The sequence below is a fragment of the Anolis carolinensis genome, chromosome 4, assembly GCF_035594765.1.
Source record: "Anolis carolinensis isolate JA03-04 chromosome 4, rAnoCar3.1.pri, whole genome shotgun sequence".
NCBI classification, from domain to species: domain Eukaryota; kingdom Metazoa; phylum Chordata; class Lepidosauria; order Squamata; family Dactyloidae; genus Anolis; species Anolis carolinensis.
Genome location: NC_085844.1, coordinates 96294448 through 96321265, shown reverse-complemented (window position 1 = coordinate 96321265; position 26818 = coordinate 96294448). Strand labels below are relative to the sequence as shown.

The 26818-nt window shown below is 42.2% G+C and overlaps 2 protein-coding genes across 4 annotated transcripts in view; one reads left to right on the top strand and one right to left on the bottom strand.

The window, feature by feature from the left end:
* Window positions 1–26818, top strand: part of LOC100562616 (sodium-dependent neutral amino acid transporter B(0)AT3) — a 52723-nt gene that overhangs the window by 10193 nt on the left and 15712 nt on the right. Inside the window, exons 4-8 of one of the 2 annotated variants that reach the window (XM_062980821.1) lie at window positions 712–893; window positions 4266–4376; window positions 13476–13588; window positions 18858–18986; window positions 22399–22555. In XM_062980821.1, coding sequence (XP_062836891.1) covers window positions 712–893; window positions 4266–4376; window positions 13476–13588; window positions 18858–18986; window positions 22399–22555 — 692 coding nt within the window. The remainder of the gene's footprint in view (window positions 1–711; window positions 894–4265; window positions 4377–13475; window positions 13589–18857; window positions 18987–22398; window positions 22556–26818) is intronic. The other variant, XM_062980822.1, reaches the window with a different exon arrangement.
* The window catches only part of tert (telomerase reverse transcriptase), a 67031-nt gene continuing 66468 nt past the window's right edge, over window positions 26256–26818 (bottom strand). For both annotated transcript variants that reach the window (XR_010006187.1, XM_062980818.1), the window contains one exon: window positions 26256–26532. Coding sequence is in view for 1 of the 2 variants with exons in the window: in XM_062980818.1 (XP_062836888.1) it covers window positions 26456–26532 (77 nt within the window). In the remaining variant the exon portion in view is untranslated. The remainder of the gene's footprint in view (window positions 26533–26818) is intronic.

Below are 26818 nucleotides of genomic sequence, written 5' to 3'. Positions count from 1 at the left end.
AAAGCGCTCAAGACTTGGCTGTTTGATTGTGCATTTAAGTAAATCAGATCTAATTTGCCAAATAGTCACTGTTGAATGTTTTTAGATTGAATGTTTTTATGTAGAATGTTTTTTATATTGTGGAATGATATTTTAAATTGTAAGTCGCTCAGAGCACTCTGGTGGAGAGCGACTAATTAAGAAATAAAGTGAAGTGAAGTGAAGTGAAGACTTAGCATGGGGATTTGGTTGGCCAGTTAAAATTCATGAGTAAACCAGGTTTTTTTTTTAACTTGAAAAATTTCAGGGGGGGGGGGGTTGAACCCCTAACACCCCCCCCCCCCAACTACAGACCTGGGTGAATGGGAGTGAGTGGCCTACAATTGCCCAGTCAGGATTGTGCAGGAATTAGAACCTGGATCTCCCTTGCCGCAGTACAATATTCTAACTGCATTGGATGCTGAGCAGCCCTGGCAGTAAGTCCCGGAAAGTACAGGACATGTTTCTGTTTAGGCAGCATCTGTAATATCTCCAGTGCTGTTATGTTAATTATAATCTACAGTTCTTGTTAATTCGAGATCAAAATGCAAGACTGATCAGGTAGCCATATGATGTGGGTGTGAAAACCAGTGGACAGGCAGCCAGCTGATGTTGTTCAATCGTTTATCAGATGGATCTGACCAGGTGTGTGGGTATCTCATCTAATAATGATTTCTGTGCTTCTTATTTCAGTCCTCATGGAAGAATGTCGTAAAAGCACACCTACCAATTTTTTTTGGTATAGGCGCACTTTAAACATCAGCGCAGATATTGAGGAGAGCGGCCCCTTCGTATGGTGGATGTTATTGTGCTTGATTGGTTGTTGGCTGATTGTCTATGTTTGTTGCATTCGGGGCATTGAATCAACTGGAAAGGTGATTGTTTTCCTAATTCTTGGTCTTTTAAAATTAATGCATAAGTCTTTAATTGTGTTTAATCTATTTAAATGCTTTGAATGTACAGTAGAGTCTCACTTATCCAACATAAACGGGCCAGCAGAATGTTGGATAAGCGAATATGTTGGATAATAAGAAGGCATTAAGGAAAAGCCTATTAAACATCAAATTAGGTTATGATTATACAAATTAAGCACCAAAACATCATGTTATACAACAAATTTGACAGAAAAAGTAGTTCAATACGCAGTAATGCTATGTAGTAATTGCGGTATTTACGAATTTAGCACCAAAATATCACGATGTATTGAAAACATTGACTACAAAAATGAGTTGGATAATCCAGAACGTTGGATAAGGCCTGGGCTGTGGCGCAGGCTGGTGAGCAGCCAGCCAGCTGCAACAAATCACTCTGACCAAGAGGTCATGAGTTCGAAGCCAGCTCGGAGCCTATGTTTGTCTTGTCTTTGTTCTGTTAAAGGCATTGAATGTTTGCCTTATATGTGTAATGTGATCAGCCCTGAGTCCCCTTCGGGGCGAGAAGGGCGGAATATAAATACTGTAAATAAATAAATAAATAAGTGAGACTCTACTGTATTTTGTTTGAGTAGTAGCTTTGGCAGAAGGACTGGGCTATACATTTAGGTAATAAATAAATTTTGAGGTGATATTAAGGCTGGCATTAAGGTAAGCTGGAGCTATGATAGCCTAAGTGCTGGACATTCATGGTTTCAGTCATGAGCAACCAAATGTGACCCTAAAAACCTAACTACACAACCTGGCAGCAATTTGGCAGGACCAGGTTTCATCAGGTGCTTGTTCTCAAAGCATCCTATGACCAGAAATGGCCCCATCTCCAGCACCCCAAAAGCACTTTATTAATGGCATCACCAGGATGTGAAGGTAGATGGAGGGCCATTGTTAGTTGTAACTCTCTTTTGTAGAGAGAAAAAGCAGGATATAAATAAACATCATCATCACAACCACAATGACTGAAGACCTCATGACATTGAGGTCCAAAAAGAGGCCAATAGAACTTGGATTCACCAAGTAGGGTGGCAAATCCAGTGGGCAGCGGGGAATTCAAAGCTGGTCCAACATTTTCGCTTACCCAACGCTTTTATTTTTCAGTGATTGCTTTTTTTTTGGGGGGGGGGGAGCCAAAATTCTGTTCGCCTACACTTGAAAAATACCTAGAGTCGGCTCTGAATACATTAAGAAAAATGAAAACAAAAGAAAAATAATGAAATTATTGTGTTGTTGAAGGCTTTCATGGCCTGAATCCTGGGTGCTGTGAGTCTGTATGGCCATGTTTCCAGAAGCATTCTCTCCTGACATTTTGCCCCCATCTACGGCAGGCATCTCAGAGGTTGTGAGGTCTGTTGGAAACTAGGCAAGTGGAGGTTCTTTCTCCCATCCTCGACATTCCACAGATATATAAACCCCACTTGCCTAGTTTCCAACAGACCTCACAACTTCTGAAGATGCCTGCCATAAATACAGGCAAAATGTCAGGAGAGAATGCTTCTGGAACATGGCCATACAGCCTGGAAAACTCACAGCAACCCAAAGAAAAGATTGTTAGGAATCTTTTTGACCAACCATTGGGTAATGGGCTTCCAGATGGGAGCGTCTGACCCTAATCCATTAACTTGGTCTCCTAGGTTGGATCTACACTGCCATGTAATCCAGTTTCAGAATGCAGATTGACTGCATTGAGCTGGATTGTGTACATTCACATAATGCAGTTAATCTGCATTCTGCAACTGGATTGGATGGAAGTGTAAATCCAGCTTTAGACTCCCAATGTGATCAGGGAGTATTATTTCTGTAAAAAAGTAATTTGTTGTGAAACTTGTCTTACTACCTCATTAAATGGGCTGATTTGCCCATCGTACGCTACTTCCTCTCCACTTTCAGCATGGAGCTCATTAGATGATGCACAGGGACTTACGCTCGGCTCCATGCCGAAAGATGAGAGGAAGCAGCTACCACGGTGACAACACGGAAACCTTCCCATGTAGCCATACCAGCAATGGGGCACTTGGGGGGGGGGGGGCAGTTTGTGCGATGTGGGGTGTGGAGCAAGAGGTTTTGCACACACCCTGTGGGGAACCCATGGATTCACCATGATGTGGATTGTATTATTAGTCAGTTGTACCTCATCACACTAGAGGTTGGATCCATTTTAAATCCACTTTAGAGAGGGCCCTTTGAACAGCTCAGCCAGACAGCTCCTGGGCCTCATCAAACTACAAACCCCAGAATTCTGCAGGAGGCAGATTGTGATTTTGTCAATGTCTACTGTTTCCAAATGCCGGCTGAGATCTTTTGGAACGGCACCCAATGTGCCCATCACCACCGGGACCACCTGTACTGGTTTCTGCCAGAGTTTTTGAAGTTCAATCTTGAGGTCCTGATAGCGACTGGATCCACTTTAAATCTGTTTTTGCCTCCTGCAGAACATTAAGAGAATCATGGGAGGAGGAATTAGGAACAAAGATAACGGAAAAAGAATGGGAGGAGATATGGAAAACAAGACAATTAAAAAACATGTCAATTAGAATAAAAGAAAATTATTACAAACTAATTTGGAAGTGGTATTTAACACCAAGAAGGTTAAATATTGTGAATAAGAATAATAATGAAAAATGCTGGCGAGGGTGCCAGGAAATTGGAACCTACATGCATATGTGGTGGGATTGTAAACATGTAAAAGGTTTTTGGGAATTGGTCATAAGGGAAATAGAAAATATTATGAATATAAAAATTAGAAGGAATCCAGTGGAAATATTACTTTTAATTAAAAAAGAGGATGAGAATGATAAGAGGGAAAAAATTTAATAGACATGCTATTAACAGCAGCTAGATTATTAATTGCAAAATATTGGAAAGGAGAAATGAAAATACAAATTAATGAATGGTATAAAGAAGTTTGGCGAATGGCACTGAATGACAAGCTAACATCAAATTTAAAAGTAAAGAAGGGATTATGGAAAAAAATGATTTTGAAAGTATTTGGAGAAAATTTCTAGAAAAATTATTGGAAAAAGAAGATGGGAATTTACCTCCAAATGAAGAATTGAACTTTTGGTGGGACTACAGAAGAAGAGATGGCTCTGGGGAAGAGGAGCACAGGGGTGAATGTAAATAAAAGAGGGGGAAATGTATAGAATATGTTTATATAATTGTAACTTTTTCTCAATAATAACAATAAAAAATATTTTTTTTAAAAAAAATAAAGTAGATCCATGCTCTGATGCAATGAGACAGAGCAACAGTGACTTCACTAGCTCCTTCCTCTTTCTGTCTTTATGACTGACTGTTTTTCTGCTTTTTCTCTCTTCTTAGGCAATATACTTTACAACCACATTTCCTTACATACTTCTAACTATATTTCTTATTTATGGATTGACCCTCCCTGGAGCTGTTGATGGATTAACATATCTCTTCACTCCCAAAGCAAGTATTTCCCCCCCCAAATTATCATTGTTATCATTGTAATTATTATTCTTATTCTCTATTCTATTTATTCTTTGTGTTCCCACAAGTGATGGAAAAGTGAACTTAACACTCCTTGCAATTCATGCTATTTCTTTATGAAATTGGGGTGGGCAAAATGCAGACTGAAGACCCCCCCCCCCAAGACAGTGGTTCTCAACCTGTGGGTTCCCAGATATTTTGGCCTACAACTCCCAGAAATCCCAGCCAGTTTACCAGCTGGTAGGATTTCTGGGCGTTGAAGGCCAAAACATCTGGGGACCCACAGGCTGAGAACTACTGCCCTAAGAAAACAATCCTTCCCACAAATACTTCCTCTAGGGGTGTAGAAAACATGTTGGTGCCCCACCCCCGGGGACCTCCAAGGAGTCAAAACAATATTTTTTTGCAATTCTTAAAGTTGAACGAAGTAAACAAACGGTATCCAGTCTTTCAATTTTTCCCTTTGGGGAGAGAGGGCGGTCTAGAAATAAAGATGTTGTTGTTGTTGTTATTATTATTATTATTTTATTATGACACAGCAAACAAGATAGATATGCTGGATTTCGTATCACAAAATCACAAGTCGAACACTTCCCAAGTGTCTAGGACTGTGTGATGTATTTTCGGATGATGCGTGCAGATCCCAGTAGGGTGACCTTTTGCAGTTGGAAGATTGTGATTTTGTCAATGTCTACTGTTTCCAAATGCCGGCTGAGATCTTTTGGAACGGCACCCAATGTGCCCATCACCACCGGGACCACCTGTACTAGTTTCTGCCAGAGTTTTTGAAGTTCAATCTTGAGGTCCTGATAGCGGCTGAGTTTTTCCTGTTGTTTTTCGTCAATGCGACTGTCACTTGGGATGGCAACATCAATGATCCAAACCTTTTTCTTTTCCACAATTGTGATGTCTGGTGTGTTGTGTTCCAGAACTTTGTCAGTCTGGATTTGGAAGTCCCACATTATCTCTGCGTGTTCATTTTCCAATACTTTTGCAGGTTTGTGATCCCACCAGTTCTTTACTGCTGGGAGGTGGTACTTGAGGCATAAGTTCCAGTGAATCATTTGGGCCACATAGTTGTGCCTCTGTTTGTAGTCTGTCCCCCACAGGTGCCACCTTGACGTGGTGGGGGGGCTTAACCACTCCAGTGATGACTGAAGGCTGTGCTGGCGGTAGTGTAACTACCAGCATGTCCAACTAAGCCAGAGAGGCCTCAGCTGAGGAGTGGAACTAAGAGCACCTAACCCATTCGCCTTATGGAGAATCAAACCAAAACGAAGTCTATACTGGCTCGGTCATCGCCTAGGATAAAAAGGACCAAGGTGGATGCTGCTGATTCTAGATATCTATCGACAAATGAGCTACGGAATCAAAATACTAATGAACAGTCACAGAAGCAGCAGAAATATACAATGCCAGAAAACCGCACAATTATTATTATTATTATTATTATTAAAAATGTCCCTTCTTTTAGGAAACAAGTTAATTTGTCTATCTTGGCCAAGTCCAACATTTTTATCATCCAATCTCTGTTGCTGAGTGAGTTCTTCCATTTTTGCGCATAGAGCAATCTGGCTGGTGTGATCATATATTGCAACAGCATGTCATTGTCATTTTTATGTCAGACCAAGCATAAAAGGTTTTAACTGGATACCCCCCTCCCCCCAAAAAAGCCTTCTGGATCACCATATGTATTTGAATCCAATATTTCTTGGCATGTTTACATATCCACCATGTATGGTAGTAGAATCCCATTTGCTGTTTACATTTCCAGCAAGTGTTGAAAACCTCTTTATACATCTTAGAAAGCTTTTCAAGAGTCACATACAAAGGTTGAAAAGTAATGCCTCCACCTTTGTTACTCGAATATTTTAATAAATTAAATACAGAAACAATCCTTAGGATGTGCTCTTTAACCACCACTATTCACTTTTCCACATAATCACCAGACAATTGGATACATTTCTGCCAACGATGAACAAGTTTTCTGAAGCCGTCACGAAAGAAGTCGACATTCTGTTTCCGCAACCAGAGTCTCACAGTACCCATCGTGCACAGATCTTCCGATAGCCAAGCAAAGCAATAATATAACCCATACATTCTTGTAAAATGCCGATAATGCTTGAAATTTCTCTCTGAGTGATACAACGATCATCCTGAATCAATCTGTCAACCTTTTGCTTGTGAAACTCGGTGGTTTTTGTCACAGGACGTCCAACTCTTTGTTTGTCACACAAGTCAGATGTTCCCACCTCAACTTCTTTAAAATTACTCGCCCAACAATGCACAGTACTCACATCAACACAATCACCATAAACAGCTTGCATTCTCTGATGAATCTCCTTTGGGGTGACACCTTTTGTTGTCAAGAATTCTGTGACTGCACATTGCTTAAGTCGCATTGACCAACCGTCTGCGCAGGGTTCCATACTTTGCACTTTAACAACACAACCATTCAATGTTAAGGCTTCCCGCCAAATGAAACTGCAGAGTCTACTGAACAAGCCAGTACCTGCCGCATACCAGTACTGTCATCTGTTGAGGAGTTACGAAGGTGGAGGCATTACTTTTCATTCAACTCTCGTATCATTGACACATCAATAAAAAATCTCTTTCAAGTTATAACATAATGTAAATCTTAATCCCATATGCTGGAAAGCTTTTTGATGGGGGTGCACAGAATCAGCAGTTATGTAGGATTGGGAAATACTTGGCTGAGCAGATATTTTGGACTTCATCTCCCAGAGGTCTCAGCCATTACGATCAATAAGAAGGGCTTTTGTGAACTATGCTTTGTTGTTGTGTACCGTCAAGTGGTTTCCAGCTCTTGATGACCTTAAGATGAATTGATCATGGAGTCTTCTAGGCAAGATTTGTTCAGAGGGGATTTGTTTTTCCTTCTTCTACAGCTGAGAGAGTGAGAGACTTGCTCAAGGTCACCCAGTGGTTTTCCATGGCTGAGCAGGAATTTGGACCTTCATTTCCAGAGCTGTAGTTCAGTTCGCAAACCACCTTGTTTCTGTGTGTATTTGGAACTCAAAAAGTGTTCTTCTCCCCACCATGTTGGCTTTTGGATAGTTCTAGGGTCTGAAGAAATGCTATATGATATATAGTAGGGTGGCCACGTTTCAGGCTTATGGGATCTATTTTGATTTATTGAATGGATGGGTGGAGAAATCTAATTCCTTGTGACTGTAGGCAGTGAGAATTCCTTGCTGGTCTACTTATAGACATGTGCAGATTAAGATCTGTCTGAGAAATCAGGCTCAACTGGCTATTCTGAGTCTTAAGGGAACAGAGAGGTCAAAGAGGCCATACCTTGATCACCTGTAGTACATCTTGAAAACAATCTGTACCTTCTAGACAAGACACTTAGTAACGTAGGCAAGGAGTAACGTAGGCAAGGCACATCCTGCTCTGATGTGAACATGTGGAGATGCTCCCTCCTAAAGCATGTTCTAAAGAATCACATTTCACCATTGGTGAAGAGAATGTGCTCCACAGCACCTATGGGTGAACGGAATGAACAGAGTAATTGAAAGATTGTATTGATGGTTAAGTACGTGGTTTTAAATGGCTGACGATTGATGAAGAATAGAATATAAAGTGGAAGTTGGTACAGAAGGTTTGAGGAAGGTTTGAGGAGGACTGAGGAAGAATTTAATGTAAAGTAGAAGTTGGTAGAGAAGGCAGATAAGAGAGGGTAGAAGTGAGATGCAGAATGGAGGTCTTGGGAAACCAAGACAAAATGAGAGTGTAATTAAAAGGTAAGATCGGATGTAGATTGGGGGTGGAAGAAGGACAAGAAAGTAGATCAGATGGAAAGAGTAAGTGATTGTTAGAAACTATAGAAAGGTAGTGGAAGAAAAAGAAGTGGAAGAAGGTAGACGGCCATGGAGAGCCAAGAAACTCATAGGAATACGGATTTGTCAAACATTTGTAAACTGCTGGGACAATCAATATGTCCTATATCCCAACACCTAGAGACACTGAACAAGAAGTTGGACAACCTATGTGAGGGTGATTCTTTGATTGCCACACAGCTCCAGGGATTCCTCGATGAGACCAACTTTCTAGATCCATCCCAGTCAGGCTTCAGGCCTGGTCACGGTACCGAGACAGCTTTGGTCACCTTGGTGGATGACCTCCGCAGAGAACTCGACAGGGGGAGTGTGTCCCTGTTGGTTCTCCTGGACATCTCAGCGGCTTTTGATACCATTGACCATGGTATCCTTCTGGGACAGCTCTCCGGAATGGGTATTGGGGGCATTGCTTTGCCATGGCTCCGCTCCTTCCTGGAGAATCATTCCCAGTTGGTGAAGCTAGGAGATACTTGCTTGGACCCCTAGCCTTTGACCTGTGGGGTCCTGCAAAGTTCTATTCTATCTCCTATGCTATTTAACATCTACATGAAACCCTTGAATGAGGTCATCTGGAGTTTTGGAGTGCGGTACCATCTCTATGCAGATGACATCCAACTCTATTACTCTTTTCCACCTAACTCCAAGGAAGCCCCTAGGGTCCTGGTAAGTGCCTGGCCACTGTGGTGGACTGGATGAGGGTTAACAAACTGAAGCTTAATCCTGACAAGACAGAGGTCCTCCAGATCAGTCGCGTGACTGATCAGGGTATAGGGTGGCAACCTGTGCTTGATGGGGTTACACTCCCCCTGAAGACACAGGTCCACAGTCTGGGGGTCCTCCTAGATTCAGCGCTGGTGCTTGATGCTCAGGTGTCGGCGGTGGCTGGGAGAGACTTTGCACAATGAAAGCTTGTGCGCCATCTGCGACCGTACCTCAAGAAGTCCGACTTGACCAAGGTGGTCCACGCCTTAGTTACCTCCAGACTGGATTACTGCAATGCACTCTATGTGGGGCTGCCTTTGAAGAAGGCTCGGAAACTACAGCTGGTTCAAAGATCAGCAGCCAGATTGTTAACTGGAGCCAGTTACAGGGAGCGGTCAACTCCCCTGTTTAAACAGCTCCACTGGCTGCTGATAAGTTTCTGGTCCCAAGTCAAGGTGCAGGTTATTACCTATATAGCCTTAAATGGTTTGGGACCGACTTATCTTCGCAACCGCATCTTTCCCCACGAACCTGGGCAATCTCCAAGATCTTCTGGGAAGGCTCTTCTCTCGCTTCCTCCCCCTTCGCAAGCATGGCTGGTGCGGATGCTGGACAGGGCCTTCTCTGTGGTGGCTCCCCAGCTCTGGAATTCTGTCCCCAGGGAAATTAGGTTAGTTCCTACCCTTTCCGTCTTCCGCAAAGAACTAAAAACATGGATGTTCCGCTGTGCATTTGATTAGACAAGTCCTTATAATCTTGGTTCCTATTAAGATTTGAAACCTGTTCTGGCACTTTACTGTTGTTCTCCTCCTCAGTCATTTCCCCACCCTGTTCTACTCACCCTATGCACTTTACTCTGACACATGCACTTCACTCATCAGTCCTAATTTACAATGAGTTGCGATGGTTTGCCCATCTATATTGAGGACTGGACTTTTCATAGGCTCACTGACGATTGATTAAAATTGTTTTGATGCTTTTATACTTTTATGTTGTTTTAAATTGCTGGTTGATCATCCTGTTTTATGTAATGATGTATGTGTTTTAAATTGACTATTTTATGATGTTTGATGTTGATTGGGCTCATCCCTATATGAGTTGCTCTGAGTCCCCTTGGGGAGATGGAGGCGGCATACAAAAAAAAGTTGTTGTTGTTGTTGTTGTTATTATTATTATTATTATTATTATTATTATTATTATTTGGCAGGCAGGAGACCTTATATTCATAGCTCAGTCCTATTCCACTCTGTTGAACCTTCCCAGCTTCCAATATCTGTTGCCTGGGGAGCTGCCTCATTCCGACTACTGATAGAGGCATCCCTGAGGGAGGGGACGTTGACTAAGAAAATTGATGGGTATGCCTAATTGTACCATGAAGTGTTCCCCAAGGCTGCCTTTCTTCTCTTCCAGGAAGATTACAAGACATGTGGAAACCTGAGTTACTACAAGAAATACTCACGTAATCATTTTAAAGCAATGGTTCCCAACTTTTTTTTGACCAGGGACCACCTGACCAGAGACCACTTTTGATCAGGGACCACTTTGACCAGGGTCTACTTGAACGGGGACAACTTTGACCAGGGACCACTCTCCAACATTAGTACCAAAAGGGTTACGAATCAGTTTTTGGTCAACTTTAGATTCAGTTTGGTTATTTGGGATGCTCATTCAGAAAATTGCATTGGATAAACCTCATCAGTTCTAGTTTCTGATACAGAACATATGCCATCCAGTGGTCACCATCTGCTCGCCTGCAGAAAACTATATTTAATAGTCTAAAGCTGATTTTCCCTGCATGTCTTGTGGATCTTCTGTTAGGTCTCATGGCTGACCTGTGGGAACCACTGTTTTAAAGAGAGAATCAGCAGCCATAAGGGGATGCCTCCTCCAACCAATGAACTGCATGCGTACAACCTTTGTATCATAGAACCCAAAATGGGAGTTAAGGGAGCTTATTTCCCCCTAGGATTAGGTTAGCAAGGGGAATAAGCTCATTCTGGAGCCCCCCGATGGCGTAGTGGACTAAGTGACTTGAAGGTTGGGTTGCTGACCTGAAAGCTGCCAGGTTCGAATCCCACCCGGGGAGAGTGCGGATGAGCTCCCTCTATCAGCTCCAGCTCCATGCGGGGACATGAGAGAAGCCTTCCACAAGGATGGTAAAAAACATCGAAACATCCGGGCGTCCCCTGGGCAACGTCCTTGCAGACGGCCAATTCTCTCACTCCAGAAGCAACTCAAGTTGCTCCTGACACGAAAAAAAAAGCTCATTCTAAGATGATCAAGTAAATAGGACTATAAAGACTCTATAGTTGAAGCCTCTTAAATAATTATTAATCAGAAGTGTATTAGTTGAACCCATACATAAAAATATCAAGGCAGCTATTGCAGTTAAGTAGTTCCAGAGATGGAGCCTCTGGTGGCTCAGTGTGTTAAAGTGCTGAGCTACTGAACTTGCAGACCGAAAGGTCCCAGGTTCAAACCCGGGGAGCGGAGTGAGCGCTCGCTGTTAGCTTCAGCTTCTGCCAACCTAGCAGTTTGAAAACATGCAAATGTGAGTAGATCCATAGGTACCGCTCCGGCGGGAAGGTAACGGCGTTCCATGCAGTCATGCCGGCCACATTACCTTGGAGGTGTGTACAGACAATGCTGGCTCTTCGGCTTAGAAATGGAGATGAGCACCAACCCCCAGAGTCGGACAACATCAGAGGAAACTTTACCTTTACCTTTATTTATTTATTTATTTACAGTATTTATATTCCGCCCTTCTTACTCCGAAGGGGACTCAGGGCGGATCACATTATGTACATATAGGGCAAACATTCAATGCCCATAAACACATCGAACCGAGACAGAGACAACAGACAGACAGACACAGAGGCAATTTAACCTTCTCCTGAGGGGATGTTCGATTCTGGCCACAGGGAGGAGCAGCTGCTTCATCATCCACTCTGATGGCACTTCCTCACTTCCTCATTCCAACGTTGTAAATTAGTTAAACTTGCCTCCCCACTTTTATAAGTGGCACCTTATTTCCTACTTGATAGATGCAATTATCTTTCGGGTTGCCAGGTCAGCAACGAGCAGGGGCTATATTTTATTTTTAATTGACGGGTGCTCACCCCGCCACGGGCTGGCCTTGAACTCATGACCTCATGGTCAGAGTGATTTATTGAGCAGCTGTTTACCAGCCTGCGCCACAGCCCGGCCTACTTCTAGAGGTAACAACTGAATGCCATCCATCTTATGCATGGTTACTTGGAAATACATTTCACTGGACACATGAAGAGGACTTCTTAAGTACACACACTTAGTTTGTAAGATTCTTCACAGTGAAGGCTAATTGAATATTAATAGATGGAAATGATTTGCCCTCCCACTGACTATGTCCTATACCTGACAATCTATTCCTCCATTTTGGTAGATATATATGATTTGTGATTTATTTTAAGAGGTTTTGTGTGTTCAGTCCTGTATTATGTCACATATCCCCACAGCTTTAATTTTTAAAGTAGTGGAGGGAGGGAGGGACCTTTTAGACACTTTTGCATTTCCCTGTGCTGGGAGAAAGTCAGAATACTAGATGAATGGATGGATGGATAGATAGATAAAGGACCTTGTGTATGTTCCCATTTGTTTGATATATTAACCACATATAATAATATACTTTATTTATATTCCGTTCTATCTTCCCGAGGGGACTCAGAGAGGATTGCAGATACATATATGGTAAACATTCAATGCCGTTATACAATTGACAAAGACAGTACAGTACATAAACAGAGGCAAAGTTTCCCTCTTTTTTCATCTCCGGCATCTGGAGGCTGTGCTCAACTCAGCCATGTGTAGGTGCTCTTGTTCCATTCTTCCATGCCGAGGAGCCTGTCTATGGACGCCTTTCTGATCGAACCACCAGCATGTTTTTCAGGAGTGTCTTTTACCTCCTCGCCTAAGCAATACCTATCTACTCACATTGCTGTTTTTGAACTGCTAGGTAGGCAGAAGCTAGGCTGACGGCGGGAGCTCAGTCCACCCACAGCTTGAGCTGCCAACCTTCTGGATGGCAAGATCTTCTGTAGCTGGCGGTTTAACGCACTGTGCTAGCAGTTTATACTCAATTTTGTAATGTTTCCTTTATTTTGCCCTTGCTTCCACGGTAATTACATTGTTTCTCAGTTCATTTACTGGTGGTTGTCATTTTAATGCAATGCATTCTGTGTTTTCTTTGTTTTGTAAAAATGTACCTCCAAGTAAGGGAAATCAAAAACATGTCAGCCAATGTGGAAACTGGGGTTCTTGCCACGGATTGCCTCCCTGACAATCCCCTTGGTATTGGCAGTAATACCTCCTGCAACGCTTGGTTGTCATTGTATTTCTGTGTTCAATGTGTTGAAGTAAGCAAACACAGAGGTGTTCCGTTCACTTACAAAGAAAGCTGCCGCTCAATGATATAGGGAAAAGAATCGTCTAATCACGCATTTAGCATTATTCTCCCTTCTGCTTGTTTGTTGAACAGTTGAAAGTCCTGAGCAATCCACGTGCGTGGCTTGACGCAGCCAGTCAGATTTTCTTCTCCCTTTCCGTAGGATTTGGGGGACACGTAGCATATTCGAGCTACAATCCACAGAAGTAAGTATATCTTGTAGAATTATGCAGTAGCTGTTACTCTTGGCTAGGTGATACAGAAATCTCTCAATCTCCGTTTTACTACACTTCTTTGAATCCAATGCACATTTTCCCCGTCTTTATTTTATATTTATTTATTTATTTATTTACTTACTTACTTACTTACAGTATTTATATTCTGCCCTTCTCACCCCGAAGGGGACTCAGGGTGAATCACATTACACACACATAGGGCAAACATTCAATGCCCATAAACACATCAAACAGAGACCGAGACAGACAGACACAGAGGCAATTTAACCTTCTCCTGAGGGGATGTTCAATTCTGGCCACAGGGGGGAGCAGCTGCTTCATCATCCACTCTGATGGCACTTCCTCATTCCAGGTCGTAAATTAGTTAAACTTGCCTCCCCACTTTTTTTATAAGTGGTACCTTATTTTCTACTTGATAGATGCAACTATCTTTCGGGTTGCTAGGTCAGCAACGAACAGGGGCTATTTTTTATTTTTAATTGACGGGTGCTCACCCCGCCACGGGCTGTCCTCGAACTCATGACCTCATGGTCAGAGTGATTTATTGCAGCTGCTCAACAGCCTGCGCCACAGCCCGGCCCCTTATCAACTTTATGGTTTTTTGAGCACGTGTAAATTTAAAATGCAATTTAACGATGCACTTTTCTAATCTGCACCTTCTCCTTCCCTCTCCCATTAATTGAATTGTGTGTTTGCACAGATTTTTCAGTTATGTGCAGTTTAGCTGTTAGCATTTCAGGTTATGTACATGGTTATGTGTATACGTTGTTCCAACAAACCACCTTGTAAGCCTGGCAAATCTCTGAAGGCTTGAAATTGGGGTGGAAGACCTACTTTTGTCAAGACTCTTGGACCAAGTGAAAGACGTTGACTACCCCTACTTTCAGATGCCAGAGATGATAAAGAGGGAAGCCAAGTTTGTTGTTAATTGTATAATGGCATTGAATGTTTGCCATCTACCCTGTTTCCCCCAAAAAAGACCTACCTCGAAAATAAGTCCTCTGATTTTTCAGCATTTCTGAGGATGCTTGAAATATAAGCCCTAGTTCAAAAATAAGCCCTAGATAATATAGTTCATTTAAAAAGTCAATTTGAAAAAATAAGACTGCCCCTGAAAACAAGCCTTAACACATCTTTTGGAGCAAAAATTAGCATAAGACCTGGTCTTATTTTGGGGGAAACGCATTATGTATTCTGTAATCTACTCTGAGTCTCCTTGGGGAGATAGAGTGGAATATAAATAAAGTATATTATTATTATTATTATTATTATTATTATTATTATTATTATTATTATTACCACCCCCCGAAGCTGGTGGTTTAAAAATAATTAGAAAGTCAAAAGGCTTTAGAATACTATCGGAATGTTTCAGGGGCTGCAATATCACTGTTGTGGATGAAAACCCCAGTTTACAGATACTCATATATGGAAAAAATTAACTGATCTCAATATGGAACCCAGACTGCTGGCACTAATCAAAGCGCTTTACACAAACACCTTCCTGAAAGTGCAATTCGGGACGCAAGGAGCCATGACAAACAGTGTAGAAACATACAAAGGGGTTAGACAAGGGTGTATATTAGCACCACAGTTATTTAGCTTATACGTAAATGATCTCCCCGAACAGCTGAAGGACCCAGAGGTACATATGCCTAAGCTGTGTAAAACACAGGGCTTTTGTATGTCTTAACATCCTACTATATGCTGATGATATGATTTTATTATCATACTCGCAAGTCGGGCTACGTAGGCTGCTGAGAAGATTTAATATTTATTGTCATAACCAGGGGTCCTCAAACTTTTTAAGCCGAGGGCCGGTCCACAATCCTTCAGACTGTTGAGGGGCCGGATTATCATTTGAAAAAAATACAAATTCCGATGCACACTGTGTATGTCTTATTTGTAGTGCAAAAACAACAACAACAACAAGAACAATGAAAGAACAATACAATATTTAAAAATAAAAACAATTTTAACCAACATACATTTATCAGGATTTCAATGGGAATGTGGTCCTGCTTCTGGCCAATGAGATAGTCAAGTTAATTAGGGATGTTGTTGTTGTTATTGTTGTGTGCTTTCAAGTCATTTCAGTCTTTGGGTGAGCCTAAGTCTAAAATTTATTTATTTATTATTTACTGCATTTATTTACTACATTTGTATCACACCCTTCTCACCCCGAAGGGGACTCAGAGTGGCTTACAAATTATATGTACATACAATATATTATATTATTAGCCTAGCACAATATTAGCATTATATATTACTATATTGAACTATACCACTATACTGTAATATTATTAGTAATATTATATGTAATATAGAATATATAATTAATATTATTATATGGTATTATTATTAGTGTTATATTGTATTACATTATAATATTATTATCAATATTATATGTATATACAATATATTATAAAACTGAGAGCGGGGGCCAGGTAAATGACCTCGGAGGGCCGCATCCGGCCCCCGGACCTTAGTTTGGGGACCCCTGATCATAACAATGCTCTAACTATTAATAAATCAAAATCAAAAATAATGGTATTTGGCAAACAACATAACAGACATAGATGGTTCCTGGGTGGTGAACCAATAGAGCAAGTTTGCACTTTCACATACCTGGGAATTGTTTTTTCTGAGACCGGCTCTTGGCTACCACATCATCAAAGAAGCTCAGTCAGGGCAAGAGTACGTGTAAACCAACTGCCTAAATTAACAAATCACAGCCAACCAGGATCTTTAGACTCACTTCTTAAAGTGTATAAAGCGAAGGTTACCCCCATGCTTTTATATGGAGCTGAAGTTTGTGGTCTAAACCAGTTACCATTATTAGAGCAATCACAATCACAGCACCTGCGAAGTTTTCTAGGAGTAGACAGGACGACCCCAGCTGCCTCAGTAAGAGCGGAACTGGGAGTATACACAGTTGATAGCTTATCTAAAATCAGGGCCTACAACTACTGGATAAAATTGATTGCCATGGCAAATGATAGACTGCCAAAACTGTGCCTGTTAGAGCAGATAGAAAATCAACATCAGTCCTCTTGGCTAGTTCATCTGACAAAATACATTAGGAGTTGTGGACTTCCGATTCGGTATCCAAATCTCTTAGAAGAACTAGATCCAAAAATAGTTGCTCAACGAGTACTGGATATAGAAGGCCAAAAAGACATTGCTACCCCGAGTAAAGCTGGCTCATTGAAATGGTTAAGCCGTTTTAAACATACTTTCCAAACAGCCAGGTATCTAAAGACAGAAATGCCTAAACACCTCAGGAGGGTATTTGCCAGAGCCCGTTTTGAGCAGCTGGATACAATGGTCAAACACGGAAGGTTTAATCAAGTTCCATACAACGAATGATTTTGTATTTGTGGAGCATCAGAGGTGGAGGATATCGCACATGTTCTGTTTGGCTGTGAATTGTATAAGAAAGAGAGAGACCAATGCCTCGGGCCATACATTATTCACAAAACACACTGGGACCCACATATTAAAATTTCATTTTTGTTGGCCGGCCAGAATCCTAAAATAACACACAAAACAGCCCTTTTCCTATTCAAAGCAACACAGCTGAGAATTGCATATCTGGAATCAATTGGGGTAAACTGTGGAGGTGATGCAGATATTTGATCTGAACGGGGTCTTGTTAACAGCTTGTTTATTTTAACTTCTTTTTTACTGCGGGTTGTATGTTGTATGTATGTCTATGTGTTAAATGTTTTGATACGGCCAATGGGCTAATCAATAAAACGTGATTTGAATTTGAATTTGATATTCATATAGCTGCAGATTGTGGACGAATGGCCTATTACTGTTGTGTGGATGAGTGTCCCAGCTCACAGATACTCATACAGCAACAAGTTGTGCAGCTATGGTGAGCTCCACAAATTATCCACATGAAAAAAGTCAACAGAGAGGTGGGATTGTTCAAATATATTTGAGCAAATGAATTTGAGAAACAAGACGTCTTGCAGAATTTGTTCCAGCAAAGTTAGCAATGAAGACCTCACTTGGAACTAGAGCTCTTTATGGTTGTGAATGTGAGAAGTACTTCAGCTGAATGATCCAGTCAGTCAGCAGATCATGTCTTTCTCCATTCAGTTTACTCCACTCCATCCCATTTTCCACCAGTTTTTTGCCTTCCTAGTTGTATAGCTTCCCAGCGCAATTTCAGAATTTATGTTCCCTTTATGAGCCAATTAGAGCATTAAGATCAGCCATGAAGATCCAGCTCTCAGTCCCGCTGTCTTCGCAGGCTCAATTGGTGGAGACGAGAGACAGGGCCTTCTCGGTTGTGGCACCTTGGCTGTGGAACTCCCTCCCCAGAGAGATCAGATTAATATTTTATGCTATATGTTGATTACTATGATGGTTTTATTGATATTGATGTATTACTGTTGGAATAATTGTTTTATCATTTTATTGTTGTATGTTTTCGGGCTTAGTCCCCATGTAAGCCACTCCGAGTCCCCATTGGGGAGATGGGGCGGGGTATAAAAATAAAGTTATTATTATTATATTATTATTAGCCCTCTCCCTCCTGATGTTCAGAAAACAGTTTAAAAACTTGACTGTGCAAGCAGGCATTCAATGAATGATTGCAATATATAAGCAGCTATAGGAAACCATAGGAGCCCCGGTGGTTAAGTGTGTCAAAGCACTGAGCTGCTGAACTTGCAGACCGAAAGGTCGCAGGTTCAAATTCAGGAACGGATTGAGCGCCCGCTATTAGCTCCAGCTTCTGCCAACCTAGCAGTTTGAAAACATGCCAATATGAGTAGATCGATAGGTACCGCTCCAGCGGGAAGGTAACGGCGTTCTATGCAGTCATGCCGGCCACATGACCTTGGAGGTGTCTGCGGACAACGCCGGCTCTTCGGCTTAGAAATGGAGATGAGCACCAACCCCTAGAGTCAGACATGACTGGACTTAACGTCAGGGGAAAACCTTTACCTTTATCTTATAGGAAACCATGGGATCGATGCAATGTTTTAAATGCCTTAATGTTAAATGTTTTAATATTTTATGGTATGTCTGATTATTTATATAGTTTTTAATTGGCTTATTTATGGTTATATGTATTGTTTTTAGACTTGTAATATTTTCTTTTGTATGATTGTGAGGCACTGAATCTTTGCCATTTATTATGTAAATATTCAGTCCCATGAATTTTAGAAGTTTGGTACTGTCCTTTATCGATTTTAATCAGTTTACATGGAATTCTTCTCTCTAGAAACGACTGTGAAAGGGATGCGGTCCTAATTGCGTCAGTGAACAGTTTGACATCTATGTATGCTTCCATCCCAATTTTTTCAATTTTGGGATTCAAGGCAACCACGGGGTATTGGGACTGCTTGGATAAGTGAGTGATTGCAATTTAATGAAGTATGGGATCAGTTTAAGCTATTGATCCATTTCTACTGCTCTTAATATTTTCTCTGTGTGTTTCTTTATATAGTACTAGTTTGAGAACCTGGCGATGCCCGGGTAATTTAAAAAAGGCATTATTTGTCTTTGAATGTTAAATATTCTCAGTTTGGAGTGGGTGAACTACAATTCCCAGAATCGTGGGTCAATCCTCCCCAAACCCTGCCAGTATTCCACAAATCTGTGGCTACACTGGATGGTGCATCTAGGAGCTGAAGTCAACAACACCTGGAGTCCCTTTTTTGTGAACTGCTACTTCAGATATGAGAATAACTTACACCACTGGTTTTCAACCTTACTACAATTCCCCTTACTACAATTCCTCATGTTGTGGTGACCCCCAACGATGACATTATTTCTGTTGCAACTTCATAACTGTAATTTTGCTACTGCTGCTATGAATTGTAATGTACATATATGATATGCAGGATGTATTATGTATGAGTTGTTTCAGGTTTTTGGGGAGCTCCTCCACCCTTCTTGTGGTGTGTGGGGGGGCACCTGACATCTCGGCAACTCGGTGTAGCAAGTTCGCTCACCATTTTGCAGACAAAGTCGCTCAGATTCGTTCCGACTTGGATGCCGGCCTTGATGCATTGCCAGGTGAGGTAACCGAGGCATCTGTCTGTTCGATCTTGTGGGATTCGTTTCAGCTTGTGCAGCCTGATGATGTGGACAAGATTCTTGGAGCGGTGAGGGCAACCATCTGTGCCCTTGACCCTTGCCCATCTTGGCTTTTAAAACAGGCCAGTGGTGGGTTAGTTGATTGGTTTGTGACGATAATTAATGCCTCTTTGGGGCAGGGCAAATTTCCATCTAGCCTAAAACAAGCTGTGGTAAAGCCTATTTTGAAGAAGGCCTCTTTGGATTCGACCAACCTTTGTAATTACAGACCAATCTCCAACCTTCCATTTTTGGGCAAGGTCTTGGAGCGGGTGGTTGCCTCTCAGCTCCAGGGATTCTTGGAAGATACGGATTTTCTGGACCAACTGCAGTCTGGCTTCAGGCCTGGTTTCAGTACTGAGACGGCTTTGGTCGCTTTGGTGGATGACCTCTGCAGGGAGCTGGACAGGGGGAGTGTGAACCTGCTGGTTCTCTTGGACATCTCAGCGGCTTTCGATACCATCGACCATGGTATCCTTCTGGGACGGCTCTCCGGGATGGGCCTTGGGGGTACTGCTCTGCAGTGGCTCCAGTCCTTCCTGGTGGACAGTTCCCAGTTGGTGAAGCTGGGGGACACCTGCCTGGACCCCTGGCCATTGACCTGTGGGGTCCCGCAAGGTTCCATTCTGTCTCCCATGCTTTTTAACATCTACATGAAACCGCTGGGAGAGGTCATCCGGAGTTTTGGAGTATGGTGCCATCTCTATGCGGATGACACCCAACTCTACTACTCTTTTCCACCAAAATCCAAGGAAGCCCCTCAGATTCTGGACCAGTGCCTGGCCGCTGTGTTGGCCTGGATGAGGGTGAACAAGCTGAGACTTAATCCTGACAAGACAGAGGTCCTCCAGGTCAGTCGTACATCTGATCGGGGTATTGGGTGGCAACCTGTGCTTGACGGGGTCGCACTCCCCCTGAAGGCGCAGGTCCGCAGCTTGGGGGTCCTCCTGGATTCGGGGCTGACTCTTGAGGTCCAGGTGTCAGCCGTGGCCTGGAGGGTCTTTGCACAATTAAAACTTGTGCACCAGCTGCGACCATACCTCGAGAAGTCTGATCTGACCATGGTGGTCCATGCCTTAGTTACCTCTAGACTGGATTATTGCAATGTGCTCTACGTGGGGCTGCCTTTGAAGAGGGCCCGGAAATTACAACTAGTACAACGCTCGGCAACCAGGCTTCTAACTGGAGCGAATTACAGGGCGCGTTCAACGCCTCTGTTTAAGGAGCTCCATTGGCTGCCGTTTATTTTCCAGGCCCAATTCAAGGTGCAGGTTATCACCTACAAAGCCCTAAACGGTTTGGGACCCACCTACCTGAGAGACCGCACCTCCCCCTATGAACCCGCACAATCTCTTCACTCATTGGGGGAGGCCCTCCTCTCCCTTCCACCACCCTCGCAGTCGCAGTTGGTGGGGACAAGAGAGAGGGCCTCCTCCGTCGTGGCCCCCCGGCTTTGGAACCTGCTCCGCAGGGAGATCAGGCAGGCCCCCACCCTCCTCTCCTTCCGGAAGAGCCTAAAAACCTGGCTCTTCCAAAAGGCCTTCGATGATTAATCGTTGTAGGCTCGATTTATCTGCCCATTCAACAATAGCTCCATCAATGATGTTTTGCCAGTATTATAAATGCACTTTATTGACTATGTTAGCTGTGGATCTACCTCTCCCCATTTTGAAGTATTCTGCACTTTGGCCCAGATCCGTGTTTTAGTCTCCTGTTTTTAACATTTTATTCTGTATGTTGATTTTTATGACTGTTTTATTGATGCGAATGTTTTATTGTTGGGATATTTGTTTTATTGTTTTGTTGTTGTTGTCACATTGTTGTGCTGGGCAAGGCCCTATGTCAGCCGCCCCGAGTCCCTCCGGGGAGATGGGGCGGGGTATAAGAATAAAGTTATTATTATTATTATTATTATTATTATTATTATTATTATTATTATTATTCTTCTTCACTGGACCAAATTTGGCACAAATAACTAATACACCCAAATTTGAATACTTTTGGTGGGAGGATTCACCATCTGTTTCCAAAAAAGAAGAGGAGAACAGGTGGAGAGATCTTCACACTTCTCTGCCAAAGAGGTTCCTAAGACCATCAGAAATATGTGTTTTCTGATGGTCTTTGGTGACCACTCTGACACCCCCCTCGCGACCCACCCCACAGGTTCCAACTCCCAGGTTGAGAAACACTGACTTACACCATTTCTGACCATTAGCCATACTGAATGGGGCTGATGGGAGTTATAGCCAGAAATATCTCAAAGGATCTATGTCGAGGAAAGCTGGACTACTGTAGCACATGGAACACCTTTGGAAGGTAGTCTTGGAACATCCATTGGTTCAAAATGTTGCTATCAGGATTGTGTTTGGGATTGGAAAATGTAATATTATATCAATCCTTTTCCTGTCTCACTTGCTGACATTTTTGTGGAGCTCAATCCAATATTACTGTTCCAGCTGCAATCAAAAACAGTAGTTTTGGGTGGGGGAAAATCGCATTTCCTTTAGATTTTAATAAAAAGTTGTATTTCTACACATTTTAGAAAATACCTACAGTCCGTTGGTGGGGATTCATTTTGTCTACATGCACGTAAGATCTACTACTAGGATGAGTGGTTGTAGGCAATATTTGTCAGGAATTGTAATGATGCAAACAATTAAGGTCAATTATGGCTTCCTTTACAGAAATATTAAAGACCTCACCATTGGATTTAATCTGAAGAATCCAGCCCTCACAAGAGACAACTATACTCTATGGCTGGATTCTTTTAAAGCACGTTTTCCAGATAGAGTGGATAATCTTCATCTGAAAGAGTGTGATCTTCAACGCTTCCTTGATCAGGTACATATCACAAAAACATTCTTCGTGAAAAAATAGTATATGCAGATCTTATTATTGGAAGCTTTTCTCTAACTCGAAGGGATCTGCAGATGTTGAAATTTGAATGAGAAATATGTACGAGTGGCTGGGACAGAATGAGCTACTTTTCGAATTGGACAGGTTATGTGCCATTGTCAATAGACACGCCACCTATAAAGTACATGGGGCGAGGAACTGTCAGTGGATGGGTGAGTGAAGCTACAAGCACAAACGAAATCCTCAATTGGACAGTAAAAACTTGTTTTGGTGGAGATCCTGCCATGGTTCTTAGGGTGAGATGTATTTATTGAGCTTTTCTGAGTCATGTGTACTTTGAGCTCAGTTCAACATTAGTGCTACTTAAAATAAACCTCAGCTAAATGAATATGACTCATTGGACACAGTGAACTTGAATATCATAAATGTCAGTAAATATTCTCTAGGTAATAGCGGGGCTTATAAAAAAAGACTGTAGGTGGGGAAAACTCTCATGGCTAGCGTGATATGGCAGTTTCAGCCCTGGGACTATGCTTTTGGAGGCCAGAGTTTGAATCTTCAATTGGCTATGGAAACTCACTGGATGACCTTAGGCAAGTTACCCTTTTCAGCCTCAAAGGGAGGCAAAGGCAGTACTTGTCCCAAACAAATCCTAGCCAAAAAAGGCCATGCTAAACCTGCCTTAAGGTTGTTATTAAGTTGGAAATGACTTGATGTCAAATAGCAACTACAACAAAACGTGGAAAGGTAAAGTGTATGTGTGTCTTTATGCATACCATTTTATTTTAAAATGAAAATGTAAACATTTATCTGCAGTAGAGAGTGATACGATAGAACAGTGGTTCCCAACCTTTTTTTGACCAGGGACCACTTTGACAAGGCACCACTTTGACCACTTTCCAACATTAGTACCAAAAGGGTTACGAATCAGTTTTTGGTCAACTTTAGATTTGGTTTGATTATTTGGGGTTATAATTCAGAAAACTGCATTGGATAGACCACATCAGCTCTAGTTTCTTCTGATACAGAACATATGCCATCCAGTAGTCACCATCTGCTTGCCCACAGAAAATCATATTTAATAATCTAGAGCTGATGTGATCTATCCAATGCAATTTTCTGAATCAGCACCCCAAACAACCCCAGGAACAGGCCCTGGAACCAATTTTCCCTGTATGTCTCGCAGACCTTATATTAGGCCCACAGGTTGGGAAACACTGTGATAGAATCATAGATTTGAAAGATTTACCCAAGGGGACTTTGAAGGGGATAATTTGGACACAAAATAAAAATCATGGTGAAAAGGACGTCAATCTACTTATATTTCTGCCGTATCTCATATTGTTGGAACAAGGCCTCTGTTGAGGATTCCAGATTTTGGGAAGGCTTACAGTCTGGCAGATATTCTGCCCTCATGCCATTTAGAGTTTTGTAAATTCAAAATCAAAATCAAAACTACAAAAAAGGATTCCACCTAAACATTAGGAAGAACTTCCTGATGATAAGAGCTGTTCAGCAGTGGAATATGCTGCTTTGTGGAGTGCCTTCTTGATAGATTTTTAAACAGAGCCTAGATGGCCATCTATCAGGAGTGCTTTGAATATTTCTGTATGGTAAGGGTTTGGATGGAAGGCCTTATGGTTTATTCAACCTTTGTTATGTAATTAATTTAGGCTGGAAACAGACTGGAAACTGCTGCAGATAATGAAAAATCAGTGATATACTAGCTGTGCCCGGCCACGCGTTGCTGTGGCGAAGTCTGGTGGTATGGGAAATAAAGTATTGGGGAATTGGTGGTAGTTAAGGTAAAGGTAAAGGTTTTCCCCTGACGTTAAGTCCAGTCATGTCTGACTCTGGGGGTTGGTGCTCATCTCCATTTCTAAGCCGAAGAGCCGGCGTTGTCCGTAGACTCCTCCAAGGTCATGTGGGATGACTGCATGGAGCGGTGTTACCTTCCCGCCGGAGCAGTACCTATTGATCTACTCCCATTTGCATGTTTTTGAACTTCTGGGTTGGCAGAAGCTGGGGCTAACAGTGGAGGCTCTCTCCACTCCCCCAATTCAAACCTGCGGCCTTCCGGTCCAGAAGTTCAGCAGCTCAGTGCTTTTAACACGCTGTGCCATCAGGGGATATTATTTCCTAAAGGTTGTGAATATACAATATTTCTGATTGGGTTCTTTTGTCTGTTGGAGGCAAGTATGAATGCTGCAATTAGGAAAAATGATTAGGATGTAATGGCCTTGCAGCTTTAAAGCCTGGCTGTTTCCTCCCTGAGTGAATTTTTTGTTGGGAGGTGTTAGCTGGCCCTGATTGTTTCCTGTCTGGAATTCCCTTGTTTTCAAAGTGGTGTTGTTTGCGATATTTTATGTGCTTCTACTGTCTGTGGCCCTGAGAAAACAGAGGATTTTCCAGACTTTGATGATGGGAATACTTTGCTGGGAGGTGTTAGCTGGCCCTGATTACTGTATTTATGAATTTAGCACCAAAATATCACGATATATTAAAAACATTGACTACAAAAATGCGTTGGATAATCCAGAACATTGGATAAGCGAGTGTTGGATAAGTGAGACTCTACTGTAATTACTACATAGCATTACTGCACATGGAACTACTTTTTCTGGCAAATTTGTTGTCTAACATGATGTTTTGGTGCTTCATTTGTAAAATCATAACCTAATTTGATGTTTAATAGGCTTTTCCTTAATCCCTCCTTATTATCCAACATATTCGCTTATCCAACATTCTGCCGGCCCGTTTATGTTGGATAAGTGAGACTCTACTGTACTGTATTTACAAATTTACCACTAAAATATCACAATGAATTTAAAACACTGACTACAAAAACATTGATTATGAAAAGGCAGACTGCATTGGATAATCCAGAACATTGTATAAGCGAATGTTGGATAAGTGAGATTCTACTTTAATATGAAATAATTACTGGGATAGAATAATGCAGAACAATATAATCTCTAAAACCAGGACAGTAAATAAAGACCAACAGTCTGAAAGCAGGAAAACTGGAAATTCCACAAAGGAAACATTCAGGGCCAGCTAACACCTCCCAAGAAAGGATTCTTCCAGAAAGGAAGCTGAGAAGGCAGTGAAGCACTGTGTATTACCAAAGTCATTATTATTACTATCATTAGAGGCTGGGCTGTGGCGCAGCTGGCTAGTAACCAGCTGCTATAAATCACTACTGGCCGAGAGGTCATGAGTTCGAAGCCCGGGTCAAGTTAAGCCTCCGACCATTAAAAAAAAATAGCCCGGCTTGCTGTTGACCTATGCAGCCCCGAAAGACAGTTGTATCTGTCAAGTAGGGAAAATTTAGGTATACTTTATGCGGGAGGCTAATTTAACTAATCTACAACACCATAAAACTGCCAGCAAAACACGAGGAAAAGAATGAGGAAGAACAGCCACCAATGGACGGTGAAGCAACAGCTCCCCCTGTGGCCGGAATCGTGAAGCTGGAAAGATGTTAAAATGCCTGTGTCTGTCTAAAACTGAATGTTGTTTGCCTGTTGGCATTGAATGTTTGCCATATATGTGTTCATTGTAATCCGCCCTAAGTCCCCTTCGGGGTGAGAAGGGCGGAATATAAATACTGTAAATAAATAAGTAAATAAATAAATTGTCAGCTCACCACAGCCGCTCCTGAATGAACACACGAGACTCTCTGTGATATCACCAGAAACTTTACTGCAGGAAACATAAACATCAGAAAAGCCAAGAATGGGAGACTCCGGCCAACCGTCCTTTATATACCCTCCCCCTCATTTGAAAAGTCTCTTCCCGCTCAGTAAAACCCCGCGCAAATTCCCCGCCAAGTCCAGCAGCCGTTTCTTCTCCGAGTCCTGAGACGCAGGTGTCTTATCAATGTCAGTGACCCTGAAACTCAGAGCCACATACAGGCTCTAGTAGCAGGGTTCTGACATGGCGTCCTCCTCCCCTTCGTCCTGGAAGGAAAAGATTAAACACAACTATTGTTCTCCGCTGTCCAGAGTTCCTTTATACTTTTTTAACAGGCTGCAATGGAATACCGGGTGTACCTTTCCTAGGTCCTTGGGTAGCCTCAGCTCATAGGTCACTTCGTTTATTCTTTTCGCTACCCTGAACGGCCCTATATAGCGTGGAGCCAATTTCTTAGATGGGAACCCCAATTTCAGGTTTTTTGTGCTCAGCCAAACCAGATCTCCTTCGCCCAATTTGTCCCCCTCTCGGCGCCTACGATCTGCAAAGAGC